Source organism: Theobroma cacao, chromosome 9 (genome assembly GCF_053813885.1).
Source record: "Theobroma cacao isolate CCN51 chromosome 9, ASM5381388v1, whole genome shotgun sequence".
Lineage (NCBI taxonomy): Eukaryota > Viridiplantae > Streptophyta > Magnoliopsida > Malvales > Malvaceae > Theobroma > Theobroma cacao.
The window spans coordinates 44,418,184-44,439,186 of NC_142647.1; the positions used below are offsets into that span (position 1 = coordinate 44,418,184).

Consider the following 21,003-nt stretch of genomic DNA (forward strand, 5'->3'; position numbering starts at 1 on the left):
CCTTGACAAAAATATTTTCAACAATTTATGTAAAGCAATCACAATCCACCATCATTCCATATATAACATAAAATTGAAAATGAACGTAAATTCCAAATTTGATTTATAGATAACTAGCCAACTTCATTTAACACTGACCACAAAGACTAAGGAGATTCAATGCCTACCAAGCTTAGCAACTAAGGCTCCATATATATACCATCACATTCATTGTAAGTTAACAGGCAGGCACCAGCAAATAAAGGTAAAACAACTTCGTGTTGACTTCTTCAGCACCGTACAGCCCTATGATTTCACAGCAAGACCTAAACATTATGCGAGATCCACATCACTCCAGGCTACCTATAGCATTTAATCTTTACACTGACAACTAACAAGTAAATATTCCACAGCCTCCAATCAGCTTGTGTTATTTACATGGGACTTTCCTGCACTTGCCAACAAACAACAGTTGGCTCAAAACATAGAGATGGAGAACTAAAGTAGAAGAAAGAAATGGGGGGAAGCTTGGGGCAAAGGGACAGTACATATTGGGAGGTGGGATTGTTTACTAAAACAGTATTATTAAAATGAAAATTTATGCCCTCTAGTAAACATATTAATGAAAAGAAAAGGTTCCAACCTTAATCAGTATTATGAGACTGATCATGCTCGATAAAATCTAGCGCATCTTCCTTCGAGACAACATTTACACGGCTCACCCTGTTTTTATGTGTCACCCCATATATCTGATCAGCAACTTTGACAAGCTCTGGCCGAAATGTGGTGGTTATGAATTGTGTATTTGCCATGTCTGCCAGACGACGAATCATATCTAGATGAGGTAATTAAGGATCCACCAGCAATCCAAAAATATCATTCCTTCTACTTACCTTCAGAAAAGAAAAAATGACGAAATTGCATAGTTCACTTATACCAGAATTATACAAGACAAACCAAGTGCTAAGAAATAAAAATGAGAATATGCTGAGGGTCAATGAAAGGAACTGTGAAAATGAAAAATCAATAACAGCAACTTCATTAGCTAATAAAAGGGAGGTTGTAAAGGCAAATCAACATGCCATGGAAGACATTCTGATTAAAATATTTCCAACGTTCAGAAACAAATCAATTATGCAGGCCCCTTTCCTCGTGTTTTCTTCCCTACTAGGGCATAATGTTTGAGCAGCAAAAAATTGCAACAATGCAGTCTGTTGTGTATAACAAATTCCTTTGTTCAATTGCTAAGACATGAGAAAGTCACTGTTCCAAAATAATGAACAGTGTCAAAGATGCATTGACCCAATTGACCTGAATGGCCTTTGATCCAATTGACCTAACTTGACCAAACACAACACCAGAGAAACCTGAACCTAGAATGATGCAAACCAATCTGAAACCCACCCCAACCTGCCAAATTGCCACCTTTTCTCCAAAACGCAGTTTGGTTTCAACTCCTCATGGAGACAGCTTCAGTTAATCAACCACAGAAAGTAATTTAGGTATAGGACTGCAAGGAGCAAAAGGTTTATATTGCAGCAATGGATGCTCAAGAAAAGGTGAAACACCTTTTGGGCTAAATCATTTGTTTCTTAATGACAAAACATTAGGATTCAAGTTCCACTCTCTGGGGTCTAGATGGTCACAAATTTGCCCCTATCCCCCACATTTCCCCCATTCTGCAAGCATCACCTTTGAAAAATGAAGCGTAGGTGAGGAAGCATAATTATAAAGATAGAGATGAATTAGAAATGGAACCATAAACAAACATTAATCATTGACAGAGCTAAATATCTTATATATGAGAAATAGGATACTTCCAACAGCAGTTCGGTATTGAGGATCCAGCGCTGCATCTATCTCATCAAAAAGATAAAAGGGAGCAGGATCACATCGTTGAATCGCAAAAATTAACGTGAGGGCTACAACAGTTTTCTGTCCTCCAGACAGCTGCTTCATTGATTGAGTCTCACCTTGCCCAGTAAAAGAAACCTACCACATCAATAACAAAGCTTAGAAACATTACATTTGAATGTATAAGAGGAAATGGAATTTGCTTCCAGATTCAGCTGTAAAATCTAAGAATTCAGTGCAATAGGCCTAATTTAACTTTCACATGTAACCTTCTACCAACTTTCCAAATACGGACCAACATATGAAAATTAACAAACAAGAACTAGACCAGTAATATTCCTACGTAGTATTAGAATGCAACACATGCACATCTATGTCCAGCAAGGTCAAGCAAATAACAAGCTTCAATAGTTAACCACCTCACTTTTGTTAAAGAAAATAAGTGATACTGCATAAATATACGTACCTTCACTTTTACACCAATGTATTTCTCAACCCTTCCCTCCAAATCCACCTCACGAGGTCCATCATCATCATGATCATCATCATCAGCACGATCACCATCCTGTGGAAAAGAAAATACAACTATTATAACAGAATTGCTATATTTCCTCCATTCCTAATTTGCCTAGAAATTCTTTATTCATATGGTGAGAAGCTAGGGTCAAATATAGAATGTTTCTTAAAATTCTATTATGATTTATCTAGGTTTTGATTCTAAAGTGTAAGTCTAACATAAATAAGCCATGAACTCAAAAAAATTATATCTTGCAACTCAATCACATCAAGTTAACAAGTGGATTCATTGGAGAGATAAGGGTGGGGACAAGAACAAATTGAGAAACTGAAATTAATCTAAAGATTAGGGGTACATCCTCTCATCACAGCTCCCATAAACATAAGATATAAGTTAGATTGAAGCAAAATGACTGACAGGACGTATCGAACCTCGGGCTTCGTCCCAATGGTTCACCTAACCCCTTTAGGGGATGGACTTCCCTCAGGGCTGAGGTTCTAGCCCAGCTCCTGCATAACCACAGAACTAAAGAAAAAAGAGACTGACAGGACCTATCTTAATAAGAAATTCATCCAAAAGAAAATATTGAAGCCTCCAGATGGCAAGACAAGGAGGTGCACCTATTGAAGACAGAGCAAAACAAAATAATAATAATAATAATAATAATAATACCAATTTTTTGGACCCTCCAAAACGATAAATCAGAAGTGAGAAGTTCACCAGTCTAGAGAACTATGCATTGGCCAGCAAGTAACAAATCAAACACCAAAGTAGCCAACAGATGAGAGACTATATAATTCAAAAAGATGAAATAAAAATAAATAAACTTAAGCCCAACAAACCTTTTTCTTCATCATCACCAAATGACCATGACCACCTTGCACAAGTTCAGAGAATACTTCTCGAAAATGTCGGGCAACACCTTTGAAAGTGCGTTCTATTGATTCATCCTTCCGCTGATCTAAAACTGCTATAAGTTCTTTAATTTTCTGCAAAAAAAAAAATATAATCATATATATACAAGGTTAAGCTGAGCAAAGTTCATATGACAGCCCCATTTGCTGGGAAATTTAGGTTTAGTATTACCTCATCGCCTGAGTCCAACTCAGCCTGCCTTTTCTGCAGTTCTTCTCTTTGCTCTGTGAAATTTACATACTGGTCAAGTGCTTTTTTGTTCACATGGCTGAACTGTTGCAGCTGCTCATTGCACCTATGAAGCATTTTCTGCAACTCTTTCACCTGCTTTCGCTTATACCTATCATTTTCAACATGGCAACGAAAGAATTAAATAATTTTTTTTTAAAAGAAAAACTATATGTTGCCAAGATAAGCAGATACTATCATAACTAAGGGAAACAAATAAAAACCACCAAATTTTATTACATATCAAACAGAATCAAATAGAAGAAAGAAAAACATGATGTACATTGATTAAAATACCGCTAAACTTAACTAGAGAACATAAGAAATCCTTAAATAAATTCACTGCGACATAATCTGAGACCAAGTATCTAACAACTTTTATGAAGTCCAAATACCATCTAGAGGTGAAATGAAGTAAGGGAGGAAACTAAAATTTCAGGCAGAAGATATACGTTTCAAAAGCATCTGACGACAAAGGACCCAGCTCCCTTATTTTCTTTGAGAACTCCTCTTGCTTAGCAAGAAGATTACTCCTTTTACTTAATAGTTGTTCCAACTCTTTCGCTTCATCCTGAAGTGTCCCCTCATAGGCATCTTCCAAACCCTGCACTAGCAAGTTATCTTTTCAGCCATAAAAATAAATATCACGGATTTGTGCTAAACCTTATCAGAGAACTAACTACCTTTAGATTGTTCTTTTCATCCTTGATTGCCCTAAGTTGCTTTGTTCGTTCATCAATTCTATCAGAAACTCCTGCAGAGCAAAACCAATGTGAACACTGAGCATTAGATCTTAACTCCATAACTAAATATTGTGGCAACTTCTAAAAGCTCTTACTTTTAAGCTCCTGTGTTGCATCTTGAACCAATAATTTAGCATCCATCAGCTCATGCCTCTTTAATTCAGATTCATCAAGCAACGTGTCAGCCTCTGCCGCAGATATTATTGCTTCCAACTCTTGTTTCCGCCTCTTAAGGTTGGTTGTGAGATTAGTCTCAAGCTCTGCTTTTCTCGTTTCGGTCTAGCAATAGAATTTGTGCATGGACAAAGTATGTAAGTGGACACAAGTCACTGCAAAAGAAATTAGATAAGGTTCAGTGAGCAGACCTCAATGCGATCACTCCTGCAACTGATAAGCTGCTCCTTAAGATCTGTTATTTCAGGGTTCAATCTAGACAGAAGGTCCTTCTCTTCTGGCGTTAAGTGATCAATAAGCTCTGTGCCCATTTCAGCATGTTTCATGGCCATACTAGCTCTAAGCTGATCAATTTGCGTCTGGACATCTGCAAGTGACTTTTCCTATAAACAAGTGACAAGAATCTGAGCAGGTTGAACTAAAATAATCACAAATAGCTAATACGAGTAATCCTAATAACAAGGCATAGGAAGTAAATTAAAAGTTTTTTCAATACCTTATTTTCAAGAGCTTTACATATATATTGCTTTTGCTTATTAGCATTAGCAATGTCCTGCTTATGCTGTTCCAACAGTGATTTGTCAAGAACCCGCTTAGCATCAAGTTGCTGCTGTTCAGTAACAAAAGCTGTAATTTTCTGTTCTAACTGTGAGCTAAATTAAGTTGAAACAAAGCATAGAAGCATATAAGGATTGATGGAAAATAATTCAGGATAACAAAGAATGCAGAGCTCATGTAAAGTCATGCACGGTAATTTAGTCGCTGTCAGATTTTTATTCCATGTTCCTTTACATTTAGCTATGTTGCTTCCATATTCAACTTTAACCTCTCTAACTAGCCACAGCAGATCTAAGACATTCATCAAGAAAAGAAGCAGTACACTCATATTTAGATGTCTTGATGTAAATACAATACGCATGAATTTATGCCTGAATGCATACAGAATTCAGAATAACACCCAGTCAAGAATTTTATAAAAGAAAAAGCACAAAACCTCAATGTCCACAATTTTTTTTCCAATTCCCTGATAGACAGAAACTTGCTACTATTAACTACACACACACCAGAACCCAAACTCAAACAAAGAAGTTAACACCTTGATGCACGTAATACAAACTGAGAAAATACACAATACACGAAAACAAATTGAAAAGAATAACATTAAACCATAAACTACGGCAAAAGGATATTTTGAAGTTCTGAGCCAACTCCTTTCAGCTCTTCTTCCTTCTTATTTATAGACATCGTGTTTTGCATAATTACATTCATGAACTTTAATTTGGAGCGCCTATAATCATAAAATCCCCCAGTCATACCACCCTTCTTGCTAACTTGATCACCTGTTATCACACGACAAGGGACTTGTTATAGAATTAGAGACATAAGCCAAAGCCAAATAATAGAAGGAAAAATCATTGCCAACCTTCCAAAGTTATGCAATCCAGGCCATCAGTCCGAGCAACTCTTGTAGCCACATCAATATCTCGGCAGATCACTGTTCTACCAAATACCTGATAAAAACTAGAATACATAATATAAGAGGATGAAGCTGAGAATATATTTGTACATTCTAGCAGTTAGGAAAACATTATAACCTCCAGTAAGACTTCCTATTTTATTCCCAATAAGAGATGAGCCCTGACTCTGACCCAGGAATTTCTTCAAATTTTTTTTCTTTTCAGCAAACTTTACATCTCAGATCATCTCTAATTTCCATTGATTTTTAATATTACAAAGAGAGGGTTAAAATTTTAAAATAAACAAAACAGCAATCCCCAACTTCCACCTCCACTTTCTGAGCTAAAACAGTAGGGCCAAATCTTTTACCTATATGAAAACATGGTAAAACAACATAAATCAGATTAAACCTATCAAGGTCCAATTGCAAAGATGATGTTACCCCCTGAGCAAATATTAGAAATCATTGTCTCCAACAAGGAATAATCATCCAATATTTTAGACACCATGCATGACATGCAGATGGTGAAAAAGCTGTCAAAATTCCTCACAATGGAAGAAATAAACCATTCTTAATTTAAGCAGTACCAATGGTCAAAACAATTCCTCTTTCTCAGTCATCTAAATGTTAAATTTGGCTCTCTCAAGTTCATCATAACCAAGTAAATGAATCCAAAGTTGTAAAACATGGCTATGAACACTTGGAACAAGCTCAGAATGATTAAAGATGCAAAAGCAACATACAACTTCCTATGACAAAGTTAGCAATATAACCATTAATTTAGTGATCAAATATAGGCCCTAACAAAATACATGGATATTAGGAGAGAAAGAAAAGGAAAAACGAAGGAAATCATAAAGCTAAAAGTATATTTGCTAAAATTTCATCTTAGTTCTTGCAGGTATCCATGCTCATGCCCATTCAAGAAACAGACTCAGGATGAACCTGACCTGTGCAAATGCGGGAGTGAATTTGGGAGAAAAGTTCAATTTCTTTAACAGAGGTATCACGTCAGAACTTTGTGGATATGTAACATGTGGAGCCTTTACGCGGTTAAGTGGTATAAAAGTAACACGTCCACCTTTCAGAGAATTAAGATGTCGAATTATCTGGGTTGATATCTCATCCTTTTCAACAACCACATGAAATAAACTGTGGAAAAACAAGAGCAAAACCATGTTAAGCCCAGTGTGCACAAAAAGAAGTTAAAGTTATTAAAATAATTTGCAGTCTTATAATAGAAACATCAGGAAGATTATACCTGTTTCCAGCAGTTACTTCAACTGCAGTAAAAAACTTCTCATCACAATTGAGTAGCTCAATAATTGGACCAAACACTCCACCAATATTATACTCTCTGCAGATCCTCCTGATAGAATTCAGCCCTCTCCTTACATCCTGATAATATAAAACAAAAGGAAAAGAAGAAAAAGTATAAAAATGTTAAGGTCACAAACACAAAACTGAAATCTAAGAATCTATTTGCCAAGGGTACACCTTTCTAAGAATTAAAACCAACGGGGAAAAAAGTTAAAAAAAATTGAGAGCCCCTGATTGTTTATATTACTTTAACAGCAGAAAGAAACACAACAATTACATGAAAAGATAACAAAAAGGACAAAAACATACCATTGAAGCAATTTTTGAACAAAATTCTAAGTCACAGCAGGATCAACTTTATCTTCTACATCTGACCATACCATACAATTAAGGTACCAAAAATAGAAAAGAAACTGCAAACGTTTTGGATTTTATTTTACAACACAATAATGGTATAGTCCAAGAGAAAGGACATTGAATGTCATCTTTTTTGTTAAACAGATTCTTTTCATACATACAACATACATATTTGAATGTTTATACAGTTGTCATGGACCCAGGCTTAAGCCAAAAAATCTAGCCTTTAGATAATGATATTATTGCTCATATATGCTTAAGACATCATGAGTACATGGACTCAACACACACCAGCTTCACATGACAACTCTGCTATCCAATCCATAGCACCTTTGCCACAGAACCCACACCCTAGTGTAAAACTGGTAACGTAGTGCCCCTAAGTCCGCACAATAGTACCCCTAGGGTGGCTCTGATACCAAATGCCAAATCTTGGGAATCAACCCAAAAGACTAACCTATCGGCTAAAGATATCATCCCTCTATATATGCCAAGACATCTGTAATACACATCCACTGTAGGACTCAATACACACCTGCACCACATGAAATAATGCCTAGATCTCATGCAAAAATAGGCCCATTTCAAATATTATGAATTGGATGTCTTCCCCTCTCTTTCTCTCTCACACACACACATATGACAAAAAACAAAAACTAGAAACGAACAAGGCAACAATTTTATCAATAGGAATACAGAATGTATGATGCAAAACATCTACAGCAAGTTCTGCATGGGCAAATTAGTATCATTAGCAAGGTTCCCTAATCCCTAACTCAAAGAAGCAAAAGGAAATGCAACAAAAATTCCATTGAGAACAATGGGGCCACTTTCTTCTTTGATCCCCATCATTGCAACACATTACATGAAATGATATATCAGGTTGCTACAAATGAGAAGGGCCCTTTCTGGTTTTTATTTCTTTAGTTTTGACCAAAAATCAAATCTAACCCTATAAATTCATCCTTATCATTTAATGCTTTTTATTTGAGCAATTAATCACAGAGGGTTCATCTCCATTACTTTATAAAACATGACAACAATACCCTCTCTAAGTCACCTTATGTTCTTGTTACGCATCCATCAAAAACAAATTGGTAATAGGTGGAGAGGCCCAAATATAAAACCACAACAAACTCAAGAATTAGCCAATGAGAGATAGCATCACTTCACACTTCTCCAGACCACTTAACAGTTCTTTTATTGGTTTTGGGATACTTCTCTTCCTCTCTCTAACTCTATCACCCTTTCCAACTTTTCCTATTTCACCATCATCATTGTCATATTCACCAATGACATTGACTTGCTTTATTTACTTTCGTTTACTCTCTCATTGATGTTCTTAAAAAGATCTTCAGATATCTCTAAAACAAAGACTTTCCATTTCTAAAGTTTGAACAAAATTTGTTTCTGCTAAGAAGCACCCATGTGCACCCCCTAGCAAGAAGAAACTGACTAGAGATTTCACAAGGCTCTAATAGGCTCTACCTATGTACACAGGATGGGTTTCCCTTAAGATACTGTGATTCTTGGGTAAATTTTATACATTACACTTTTGGGTTATTTTCTTTATTTTCAGCTTCATTATTGATATTTTTCTTTTGGGACTGGGATAGGCAATTCCAAAGGCAGAACCGCAAAGGATTAACCTGTAATTCGTCTTGTGAATTTGGAAGGGTCAATTTCTGAAAATTATAGATTATTGCAAACAATGGGCTAGATAGTGGATGTCTTCAAAGAAGAGTATTCTATTTGTTGTTGATTAGGCATTGGGTCAACCCCCCTGCCAAAGGAAGTGTTGGATCTTTTCCAGGAAGAACCTCCAGCATTGCAGCATATATGGAAGAATGGTGGGGTAACTGGCCTGCTTGGCTTTGTTAAGGGTGTTTTGTACTAGCTACTTGGTGATATTGGAGCATGCAGAGGTTTTGGAATGATCAAGGCTATCATGGGAGAACTATAACTATGGGCTTGAGTGACAATTTGCATGGGAAAGAGCGGGTTAAGAAGAGATAAATGGTGAAGAAGACCAAAAGGACAAAAATAAAATGAGAGAGATGAGAGACATGGTAATCAAAGAGTTATTATTTCACTAAAAATTAACATCATAAATCAAAAGAGGTTTAGTTATAACATTGAGACAGAGGTAATTTTCACAAACCATAAGCACATTAAATTCAATTTGCACTCTTTTTAATAACATAATTATTTAGTATAACACACCCAATGTGATATGCATTAGTTTAGTTCTTCCATTTCTAGGATCTGCACCAAGCAAGACGATCTTGCGAGCAAGTGACCTAGCAAGCGTGTGTGCACACACAAGAGAGAGAGAGAGAGAGAGAGAGAAGAAGAAGAAGAAGAAGAAAAAGGAAAGTAATTACTCACTCCAGGAGTTGCATGATCGAGGCTCTTCTCTGCTTTCTCAACTTCTGCTTTCAGCTTATCTATTTCAGCAGAAAGTTTACTTTCTTTTTCCCATAAGGACCTAGCCAAAGAAAAATGAAATTGATATGTCGACTATTTGAATATCGACTAGACAAAAACTAAAGGTTTCAAAGGACATACTTCCTTTCATCCTGCAGCTTGTCTCTTTCTGTTTTCTGAGTGTTGAACCGTGACTGAGAGATTGAAGATTCTAACTCTTTGATTTCAGTTTTGCGTCTTTCAATAGAAACATCCAAGTCCTTCAAGTCAGCATTAAGCCGACCAATTTCATCCTGAAGCTTTTGCTCCTGAAAAATACAATAGTAGCCAAGTGCAATCAAAAGATAATACCAAATTTATTGTACAATAAGATAATAAGCAACTCATGCACAAAGAGATACAAGGAAAAGTAAGAAACAAGGGCTGCAGACAAATGAAAACTATGTCATTTTCTAGATGTGATTCCTCCAAAAATTAGCAAGCAAAAACTTGACAAAAAGATATATCCTAGGGGAAGTAAGCTGAGTCAACAAACACAATCAAGAATTTAGATCGTTTAGAACTGCTATCCTAATTAATAATCATTTACAACCCATACCCCACACAAATGTCATATCTTGCCACTAAGCTAATATCCACAGGCAATGATAGAATCCAAGATGTCATTTTGTACTTGCACAAAGAGCACCATAGCTGTGTACAAAATGACTTTAATTGTAAAATATTGCTGTACAGAATCAAAGAATAGAAGTGCACTGTGCTATCCATCAACCATGCCATGGAAAAAGTGTATCCTATTCAAATACTCTCTTCATGATGATCATCAGGTTGCACCATCAAGCCAATTAAATATTATTAAACCATTAAATATTACAGTATGCAGTATGTACGCTAGATATCCTAGAATGTAACAAAACATTATTAATACAAAATGGCATCATTATATCAAAATAATCAAAACTATCATAAGCATCAGTAGATAAAGATGGAGACAAAAAAAATTCTATTTCATATATTTTTAAATATTCATTTCATTCAAGTTCGTTGACCCTTCCCCTCTAATGTTTCTTCTCCATTCAGTTGCATTTTCCTGACTGTATTGACACGATAAAGCACTCACATGATATCTACCACCTAGAATATCCTGACAACAATCCATCATAAGATCTCAAACTAAGTAATATATTTTCAGAACAAAACCAACCAACCTGCATCAAGTTTGACGAAAGCACTCGTTGCAAATCATCAATTTCCTTTTGAAGCCATTTATCACGAGCAGCTTTACTGGAAAACTGAGTAGCACGACCTTGTTTCTGATAAAGAATGCTAAGCTGCTTTTCACGCTCCATGATCCTATAAATTATCAGAAACAATCATGAAAAAGCAAGAGCAACAACTATAAAGAATATGGTCTGGTGGGCGGAACCATTCCATTATTTTGGGTACAAAGATAATTGCAATAAAACACATAAAAAAAAAAAAAAAAAACCACATTAAGTCACTAATATATGTGCTACAGTAATAAAGTTCAACAAAAGAAATTAATACATTTCATACTTAAGACTGAATGGGCAGCTTATGAAGCGAAGTGCAAACTGGGCAGACGCTCAGGCAGTTGTATATAAAAAGGCACTCAGCTTAACATAAAGTGCTAATCTTGAGCATCCTGCCTAAGAAACCGAATTCAAGACATAAAAGCACATATTTGCACTTGGCATCTGGCATCTAGAGATTTTAAACATGTAACTAAAAAATGGTGGCCCGTCCATTATGATCAACATAATACACAAATTGTATACAGGCATACCCTTTTGTTATATTCTCCTCCTTTTTGACTTGGCTGTCATACAGTGGTTTAATCCTGTTAAGCTCCTCTGTTGAGTCCTGTATTTCCTTCTGCAACATCTGTAGCTGTTTCACTGCATCATCCTGCAAGTATGAAAATAAAATACCAAAAAAATTTTAACATTTCCCCCTTTTTAAAAACGTAATTAAGGAGGAAATTCTGTAAGATAATAATACTTTGGCTTGCATGTTCCCCGACATCCTCTCTTCTAGATCAATTACATCAAGGTCGAGTGCAGTCTGCTTCTTTAGAGCTTCCGCTTGTTGAATTTCTAAGGCTTCTTTATCTTTGTTTAAACTTTGAAGCTCCTTTGTCACATCTTTAGACATCTTGTCGAGTTCCTTGAACCTTTCATGGGAATCCAGCACAGCATTATACATTTTAGCTGATGTTTCAGAAACCTTGGTTCGAGCTTCTTCTAACTGAATAAAAAGGAGAAGGTCAGAAAAAGGAGAAGTTTCGTGCCCAGGGATCAAAAAGAAATGCTATAATAGCAGGTATGATGATCATAACAATCTGTGCACTAAAAATCATTGTTGGCAGAAGAACTGGAAAATAAATGACCTTCTGTTTTCAAGAACAGTAGGCTCTCACAATATGTTAGTTCGCACATTCCTTGCTTCCAAGCAAATTACGATACTCTCAAGTAAACATCTATTTTGTATCATAAGGACATGAGATGGAGACTAGGATGAAACTTGGTACTTAAAATAGCTTCACTCACAACATGCACAACAAAATTATTCCACTTGTTTAAATTATGACAAATACCAACTGACTTCCTTCTAAGAACCCAAAACACACAATATCTTTGCATTTATAAATGGCAAACGCACTAAATCTCTACATATTATGGCTCAGCCTTCAACTAACTCCAAATTTGTAATGCGACACCTAATGCAATGTTCTTCATGGGGTCATTCTCAAAAGGCAGCCGGAGCAACTCATAAGCCTCATGAACCTAAATATCCATATGATCAAACTCAGTTTTCCATTTTTGAGAGACTAATGACAATTAGGTACATACACAGCCGCAACAAACATAGGGGTGAGAAATTTGGGTTCACCCCAACATCTTAGTTAAATAGCATATTTTTCTCCTATTTCTTTTTTTTCTTGGGTGGGAGTTTTGGAGGTGGCTGGGGAGGGGGGTGTGATTGGAAAAGACAATACAAATACCCAAATCCTCACATTCTTCTTCTACACTGGATTCTTTTCATCATTTTACAACATCAACCAACTGCTCCATATGTATAAATTATTTTAACACTGCAGTACCATTATATTAATGCATACAGAAGCTAGTTAGAGATCCATTTGGTGCCATGCCAGGCATGTTAGGATACAACTGCTATTAACAATAACAACGAATGGGTTAAACAGTTCATATATGTGATAAATCCAAATAGAACTCTTTCTATCAGAGATGTAATTTCTTGACAGTGCATGAGAGAGAAAAGAGAGAGAGAGAGACCAATAAAAAAGGACTAACAGACATATGCACGTGTGCTTACACATTGAAACATAGAGTCTATCACAAGCAGAGTTAAAAAAAGAGAGGAAAGATAACAAAAGTTGAAGGAACATAGAAAACAGGACTATATAAGCATATTAGGCAGACGCCTGCATCTACATCTGTGCATGTTTGTACAAGTCTAGAACAAAAATAAATAGACCCTCAAGACTTCCTAGTTTCTAAGCGTCATAAAATCTTCAAATCCTATAGTTAAGATGCACACATTTTGAGTTGGCAATGGTATCCGAATAACTTATGGCCCATGCTGAACGACAATAAGATCTTGAAAAAGCTACCAGACAGCATTCACTCTCATAAACGATTTACTATCTCTATCATATCAACAAGTAAATACCACATGCAGGAAGAAAGTAGGTTTCTTTTTTTATGGATAACTAGGAAGAAAGTAGGTTTCCTTTTTTATGGATAACTAGGAAGAAAGTAGACGTATTAGTGTATTGGAAAGCATTTGGGCCCTTCACATCAAAAGCTATCTGCATGCCAATTTAATCGTGTTTTCTACCTCTTTGAGAAAGAAAAATAAAGTGTATAAAATTCAGGTACTTGTGTGCAGAAAAGTATAATACTCTTCCAAGTATATATAAGATAATTCATCATTATATAGAAAAGAAAATGTTAGGATGCTTACAATTCCAAAAGAAAACATATAAACTATTTTAGTAATCATTTCTTGGGCAACAGCAAATGGCTAGGTGGTTATGCATATGTTTAACAACAAAAGTTCACGTTAAGGCATGTACACACATTGATTCTTTGATGGCATGTCTTCCACCAACTATATGCAACTTAACATGCTGATTAGCAGTAACATTGCCCAAGCACCTAACATTAAACTAACCTCTTCCAATTTACGCCGAGCATCTTGAAGTTCTTTATCATAAATGGTGTATACTAGTGACCTTCTCTGCTTGTCAAGCTGCTGATATTTTCTAAGCTCTTCTTTCTCTTCATCCAGCTCTTTTAATCTCTCATCTAAGTACTGAACAACTTGTATTATTTGCTTCCTTTTATTGCCTGCTTAACAGAAAAAATAAATATAGCAAACAAAAAACAACATGCACGGATACATACAAGAATACATCATTAATCAGAGAGGGAGAATTCAAGAATGACTTGCCAGTTTCCTGCATGATTTTCAAGCTTTCACGACGTCTCTCTTCATAAACTCGAGTACCACCAATTTCTTTCAATAAGTCCAGCCTCTCAGAATCTTTCATCAAGGTCAAGGATGCTATCTGTAGACCAGCCCAAATTTTTTACAAATTAACTTACTAAGAATGAAGCAACAGCAGCTCCACTGGATAATAACTTCAACAAGGTTGGCAGTTACATGTGACTAAAAAGCAGAAGCCGATACCTTGCCTTGTTGCACAACATAATAAGGATTAGAACGAGAAAACCCAGCACTTTCCAGTAAATTCATAACTTCTGTTTTCCTGCACATTACCTTCTTGTTTTATTCAACAAAACTTAACTGTGGGAAAGCTCAAAAGGCCCATATGACAAAAGATAGACAACATTAACTACTTTCAATTACTATAAGAAAACAATGAAGAAGAAGAAGCTTACGTGATATGCTTTCCATCCAAGAAGTACTCATCCTTCTTCAAGCCAATTGTTCGACGTAGGCGTACCTCCTCCTTGTCAACCTGTTCAAAAGAGCAAAAGCCTGTTAAACTGTTTAATACAACACCTAACAATTTAAACTCCCTTTGGTAGATGCTTTTGCTATTTGCTTTTACGTTTGGAAGAATTGCTATAAAAAGCAAAAGCCAAAAGTAAAAGATAATATCATATTTGATTTAAAATGGACAAATAATTAAAATATAAAACTAATTATAACATAATAGGTCTGTATATAATTAAAATCACGCATTTTATCATAAAAAAAGTGACATTTGGTGTATAATTCTTCAAAATTTATATTGGCTTTGCTATCCAAACACACTTTTTACTATTTGGTTTCCAGAAGTAAATAATGAGTAGCAAAAGCACCAACCAAATGGAGCCTTATTATTCTAGCCAAAATCTACTCATGTCATTGAAAATAAATCATCCAAAAAGGAAGAAAAGCCTATCCATGCTAGAATAACCACATTACAGCCCTGTTTTTGGTCTCAACAAGTGTCCTCAGATATGATTCATCTAAGATAAAATGAACACCTTCCAAATCTACTTTCGATGACATGATGCAGCAGCAAAAGTTTTTCACAAAAAGTTACTATAGCAAAGAGTGTCTTCAATCTTCATGCTACTATCAGAGCTAAAGAATGATCATAAACTTGCTATGGCAGCAAGAGAGGGAGAAACCCTGGGCTGAATCTCATGCAGAATGGAAAGAAACTAATTTCTCAAAAATTAGAAGATTGAAGTAAGTTTGTTGATGACACAAGGTTTGGTGATGTTAGAGAATGCAAACCCTGGTTATCATTTAATCACTTGTCCTTGGTTCAGCCAATTGGAAAACAGGTCCAAAGAATATTCAAAGTGCAAGCCTCATCCTGAGGGAGATAAGGTTGACATTTTTAAGCGGTCTTATTCCACATAGGTTGGGTTTAGAGTTTGTTATGGCCTTATATTTAGGTTGCATCTTCACCACCTATTGCCAATTGGTTTTAGTTTGGAAACTTGACACAGTATCAAAGCAGATTAGATCTTGTCTCTCATTGTCTCTTTCACTCTACATCAGATTTTAGGGTTTTCTAAATAAGCCCTTTTTCAGATTTTGGCATCTATATTGCCTTTATCAACATCCATAGATGGGTTTTGATCCCCTTTACAAGCCAAGTTTCAATTTCTCAGAATTTGTAGTGTATTTACACAGTCAAAGTGCAAAGTTTTCAAGCCAAGCTAACAGATAAGGTATCAATGTATTCAAGACAGCAACAAAAGCAAGGATGGACAGGGTTGTTCTAATTGATCATGGCAAGCTTGTCCTAAACTCAACAACAGATTTTCTTTCCATACTAAGGAATTGATCCAGGAGGAAGAAAAAAATTAACTTACTAAAGCAATGCACCGCTCACCCTACTGTATGCGTACTGTTGCAGCTTATTGGTCCGTTTTCCTTAACTTAATTAGAATGCATGAAATTAGAATTATTTAAGGGCTAGCATTCAGTCTTATTCAGGATTTTATGCTACATAAAGAACTCTTACTAATGTCGTAAGAGTATTTGGACCTTGTCAGGCAAAAATATTAAAGAAAAGACCTTTTCTTTCACATCCTGACCTTAGAAGCCAGAAGAAAAGTTCCTTTTGGCTCTATAATTGATCTCTACTGCTCTCCCTCTATCATCTTACTCTCTACCTCAATAAATGAGGATCCTTTTCATCATCATGACAGTAGTAGGAGAAGATGATAGGCTCAAAGGTCACCTTAAGAAAATGTGCAGTTGGTCACAACAACCAAAAGAAATGAAAAGAACTAATCCGGGGGGGTAAACTACCAACTCAGAAGACAAGTTGCTAAATCCAAAATCCTAAAAATTGACAAATTTCAAAGGCTTGCATATGATACTAAGACTTAAGAAGCAGCACACAGCATTTCATAATTGCAGAAATTTTGAATAGCATTCACCAGCGAGTAAATTTAAGAATCATCCATAAAGTCATTCTGGATCAAAGGAATATCTAAAGGAGGACTTACAACAAATATAGAAAGTTTAAATAGCAAAATGCAAGGAAAATCTCAAGGAAGAAGGTTCAAAAGGTTAAGTATTTACAAGTGATTGATTTAAGAATCATCCAGAAAATGGCGATGATTATCAAAGGAACATTTAAAGGAGGACCTAAGCAATCACAGTCTATTCAAATCTCGAAAAGCACCAGAAAAATAAATAAAATAAAATAGAACATATCAAATATTTTCATCATTAAGCCCCATGAAACCTTTCTACTTTCTCATGCTCTCTAATTCTTTCTAGAAACAAAGCCAGATAGCCAATACACGATTAAAAGCATCAGTCATTAACATAACCTGAAAATGTTTGCCATTTGTCGAAGCACTAACTTCTTTTCAGCAAATAAAAGAACACCTTGTCTCGATGTCCAGATGATGGAGCCTTGTTATTTCAAAGAATGATGGGAAAACAAGAATAAAAGGTTTCATATGATTAAGAGAAAGAAAAAAAACAATCATATGAAAATGGTGCAGTTTAGGCGAACTTTTTGCATTTAAACACCAGAGAGCAGCATTAATCAAATAACTTTTTTAACAACTAAAATTACCAGTAATAGTATCAAAAATTTAGATAATACTAATATTTCACAGACATTCATCACGGAAAGGAAAATAAAAGTCATGCCATACAACCTTCCTCTTCCAAAGAAAAGAAACAATACGAAGTAAGAACAATTACCGGGATACGATTGTCAAAATTATCAAAAACAATCTCCACAAATGCAGATAAAACCTGGTGTCCTGCACCTTCCTGTTTAATTGTGACATATATTAAAATTAAAGGATGAGAAAACCACATCAAAATAGTTTAAAATGAAGAAATATATTGTGAAACATACATGTAGCAATGCATGCCTATCTTCACTTCGCAGATTTTGGAAGAGGTCACTCAAAACAAAACGAATTGCTACAATAAAAGCACAAAGATCAAGTTCAAAGTCATTTGGTTTCAAGAAACACCAGTCAACAAATTGAAATGAAATAATATAATTACAGTTACCATGAAAAAAGTTTGTTTTGCCAGACCCATTAGCACCAACTGCAGAAGCCATCATTTAAATAAATACCAAATGTTAGATATAAAATTACCTAGTTTTAATAGCACGCAATCAGAAATGATTACAGATTATAACTCAGACAGCATGGTTGACACACTAAAAGATTTTACTGAACACAGAAACAAACACACAAAAGAAAAGAATATGTACATCTCCATGAAAGCAAAGTACAATTATTATTTATTTCCTTCAAAGCATAATAAGTCCACCTTAAAAACCACATGGATAACCTTGGTGACAGATAAAAGCATCAAAACAACTATCCATGATCTCCATGCTATAATTGTAATATAAAAATTACTTTCTTTAATAATGGGAATTCCCATACACACATGATAAATTAAGGACATCCTTCCAACTGATAGCAGGAGAAAAGTGGTGCCAAGCAATTCTAAACCAAAATTTCCATCAAAATAAATTTAATATTTTTCAGAGTCCAAAGAAAATTACTTGCAAAAATTATATTGAACGCTTCTCCATACAATAAATCAGCATACTTTTAAAATCACAAAAAGATAAAACAAGCATAAAGCTTCAAAAGACAGGAATCTCTTACAATGCCCTCTATAGTTGCCTTCAACAAGCAATAGAAAAGAATCAACTAGCATTTTTAAGTAAACACAACATTACCAACACAATTAACTTTTGGACTGAAAGGCTCAGTAGCAATCTGCTCCCTGTAGCTTTTGAACCCTTCTATAATAATCTATATGGAAATAAAAGATATTCAAAAAAAAAAAGTCATCAAAAAATGAACTAAAGGCAGAAAGTTCAAAACTAAATAAGCCAACTCTATCAAAAAATAATGATCACCTGTTTTATAAACATGATGAACTACAAAATTAGCCAGCCTCTGTAAAAGAATTAAGAAGAAAAGTAAATCAGTAACAATTAGCAGAAATGATAAACAGTGATACAATACCTAGAATTTTCAGAGTAAGTTTCCCAATTTTAGAGATATGAAGAAATAAATAAATAAAGACAGCTATGCATCTGAAAGCAACAATATAACATCCTAAACACTATGCATACAAGATCAACATTTTTTGAAGTATTATTTGATTATTACGTAACAATAAGAGCGTTTAGATACAACACAAATAGTACTGATATTTTTGGATAATTCAAAATTAAGAACTATAGTCTTGTTAATATCAAAATGCATGGTTTAATTAATACAGAACAATTAAGTTCGAACATGTTGCTTATTTTAACCATGTGCTTATTTTTAATTAAATATCTGATTTTGCTTTTCATCATTTGCCTGTGCTTTTTAGCAACTTTCCAGGAAGTGAAAGCCAAAAAGCAAACAACAAAAATAACAATCAAACATCTCTTTCTCAATTAGTTTTCCTTTTCTGTCTTTCAAAAAGAAAATAACATCAAATCCATGTACTACAATATATAAACCCTAAATAAAAACAACTCGAGCCTCATTTGCGTATAGAAAATCCTTGTCATTCTCACAAACAGAAAAAACTTCCAATAATAAAGCTCCTAAAGCAGAAAAAGAAAATCATTTCCAAAACCCTACACAATAGTTTCAAACCTAGCAAGCCAAAACCCAAGCCAAACAAAATATATCAAGCGAATAAAGCAAAAATAACACAAACTATCTACTTGAAATTTCACTCTAGGGTACTTCAACAACTTTAATTTAAAACAAAAAAATTGCGGTTAAAAAAGCGTAGGAGATTGTAAAAGAAATTAATGAAATTAATGTTAAAAAAACTTACCAGTAAGAGCAGCTAATTTGAGTTCATGTGCCTCAAAGAGAAAAACAGAGAGAAATGATTTGGACTTGCAGTGGAAAAACGGACGACTGAGGCCGTTGAGTGTCTTTTTTTTTTTTTTTCCTTTTTCGGATGTTTTTGCAGTTTCTTGGTTGCTCCGATTTTAAAGGTCGCTGTAGGGTGCGCAGGTTAAGGCGTGAGAACACGCCGTGAAGTTTAGCGACAGAGGTTGGGATATAGTGTGGGAGGTCAACAAATGCAAATTATGGGCGGCAAAAGGCGCAAAGCTGAAATTACTCCTGAATTTTGCTACGGTGCGCCCATATAGGGCGTATTGTGCGCGATTATGTATGATTGTTTGTTTATGAGGTTTTGTTATCGCTACAGCGAACAAGTCACTGCTTATAAGGCAAACAGAATCGAGACTAAACTATTTTAATTTTAGCTACATGGGGTCCCTATGCTTGACACCTGTTCATAGCATTTGTCTCCCCTCCACCTTCATTTAGTCGTCCCTCTCCTTCTCTATGCCGACGAGGGCTTTCCTTCCGCTCTCCTTCCCTTCTCTTTCCCCTTTATTTCCACCAACAAACAGCCAATAGATAGATACACATTGTAGAAAAGCCAAAGCTAGAACCATCCTTTAACGAGGATGAGACTCGAATGTCGAATCAATTAAATTGATAAGAATAAATTTAAATCAAAAAATATAACTAAGTAATTAAGAATTCATTCAAGAAAATTTGAATCAATTTTTAAGGTTTTTTGAACCGGTTTAAGGGTTTTTCAAATTGATTTTAGGATTTTGTAAACTAATTTAAATATATTTTTAATTGATTTTAAGGTTTTTTTATCGATTTTAAAATTTGTTGAACTGGTTTTAAGATTATATTAAATTGATTTTGGAGTTTTTGAACTAATTTAATAAATCTTAAACCCTAAAACTAATTTAACAAACTTTTAAAATTGGTTTATTAGAATTGATTTTAAAGTTTAATAAATCAATTTTAGGGTTTAATGAATCGATTTTAAGACTTGTTAAATTGATTTTAGAGTTTATTGAATCTTAAAATAAATTTAACAAACCCTTGACCCAGTTCATTAAACCTTAAAATCGTGCAAATTCTCAAATCTATTCTTAAATCCTAAAAATAATTTAATAAACTCTTGAACCG

At 34.9% G+C, this 21,003-nt stretch overlaps 1 protein-coding gene across 2 annotated transcripts; it reads right to left on the reverse strand.

The window, feature by feature from the left end:
* Positions 1-73: 73 nt before the first annotated feature.
* TTN7 (Structural maintenance of chromosomes (SMC) family protein) lies at positions 74-20,194 on the reverse strand. 2 transcript variants are annotated; one of them, XM_088810207.1, is made up of 30 exons: positions 19,832-20,194; positions 18,909-18,948; positions 18,726-18,801; positions 18,038-18,076; positions 17,877-17,944; positions 17,717-17,788; positions 14,926-15,005; positions 14,714-14,792; positions 14,474-14,591; positions 14,195-14,370; positions 11,996-12,241; positions 11,781-11,902; positions 11,182-11,326; positions 10,115-10,281; positions 9,935-10,034; positions 7,131-7,267; positions 6,820-7,021; positions 5,834-5,921; positions 5,600-5,750; positions 4,907-5,057; positions 4,602-4,793; positions 4,332-4,515; positions 4,177-4,247; positions 3,946-4,097; positions 3,437-3,605; positions 3,193-3,339; positions 2,300-2,398; positions 1,797-1,971; positions 623-814; positions 74-305 (listed from the first exon to the last, which is right to left on the reverse strand). In XM_088810207.1, exons 2-29 carry the CDS (start codon positions 18,921-18,923, stop codon positions 624-626), a joined length of 3,612 nt encoding a protein of 1,203 aa, XP_088666333.1. In that variant the 5' UTR covers positions 18,924-18,948; positions 19,832-20,194; the 3' UTR covers positions 74-305; position 623. The 2 variants fall into 2 exon arrangements, with proteins under 2 accessions (XP_088666333.1, XP_088666332.1); XM_088810206.1 differs by having other exon boundaries at positions 74-428; positions 19,832-20,193.
* Positions 20,195-21,003: the final 809 nt, after the last annotated feature.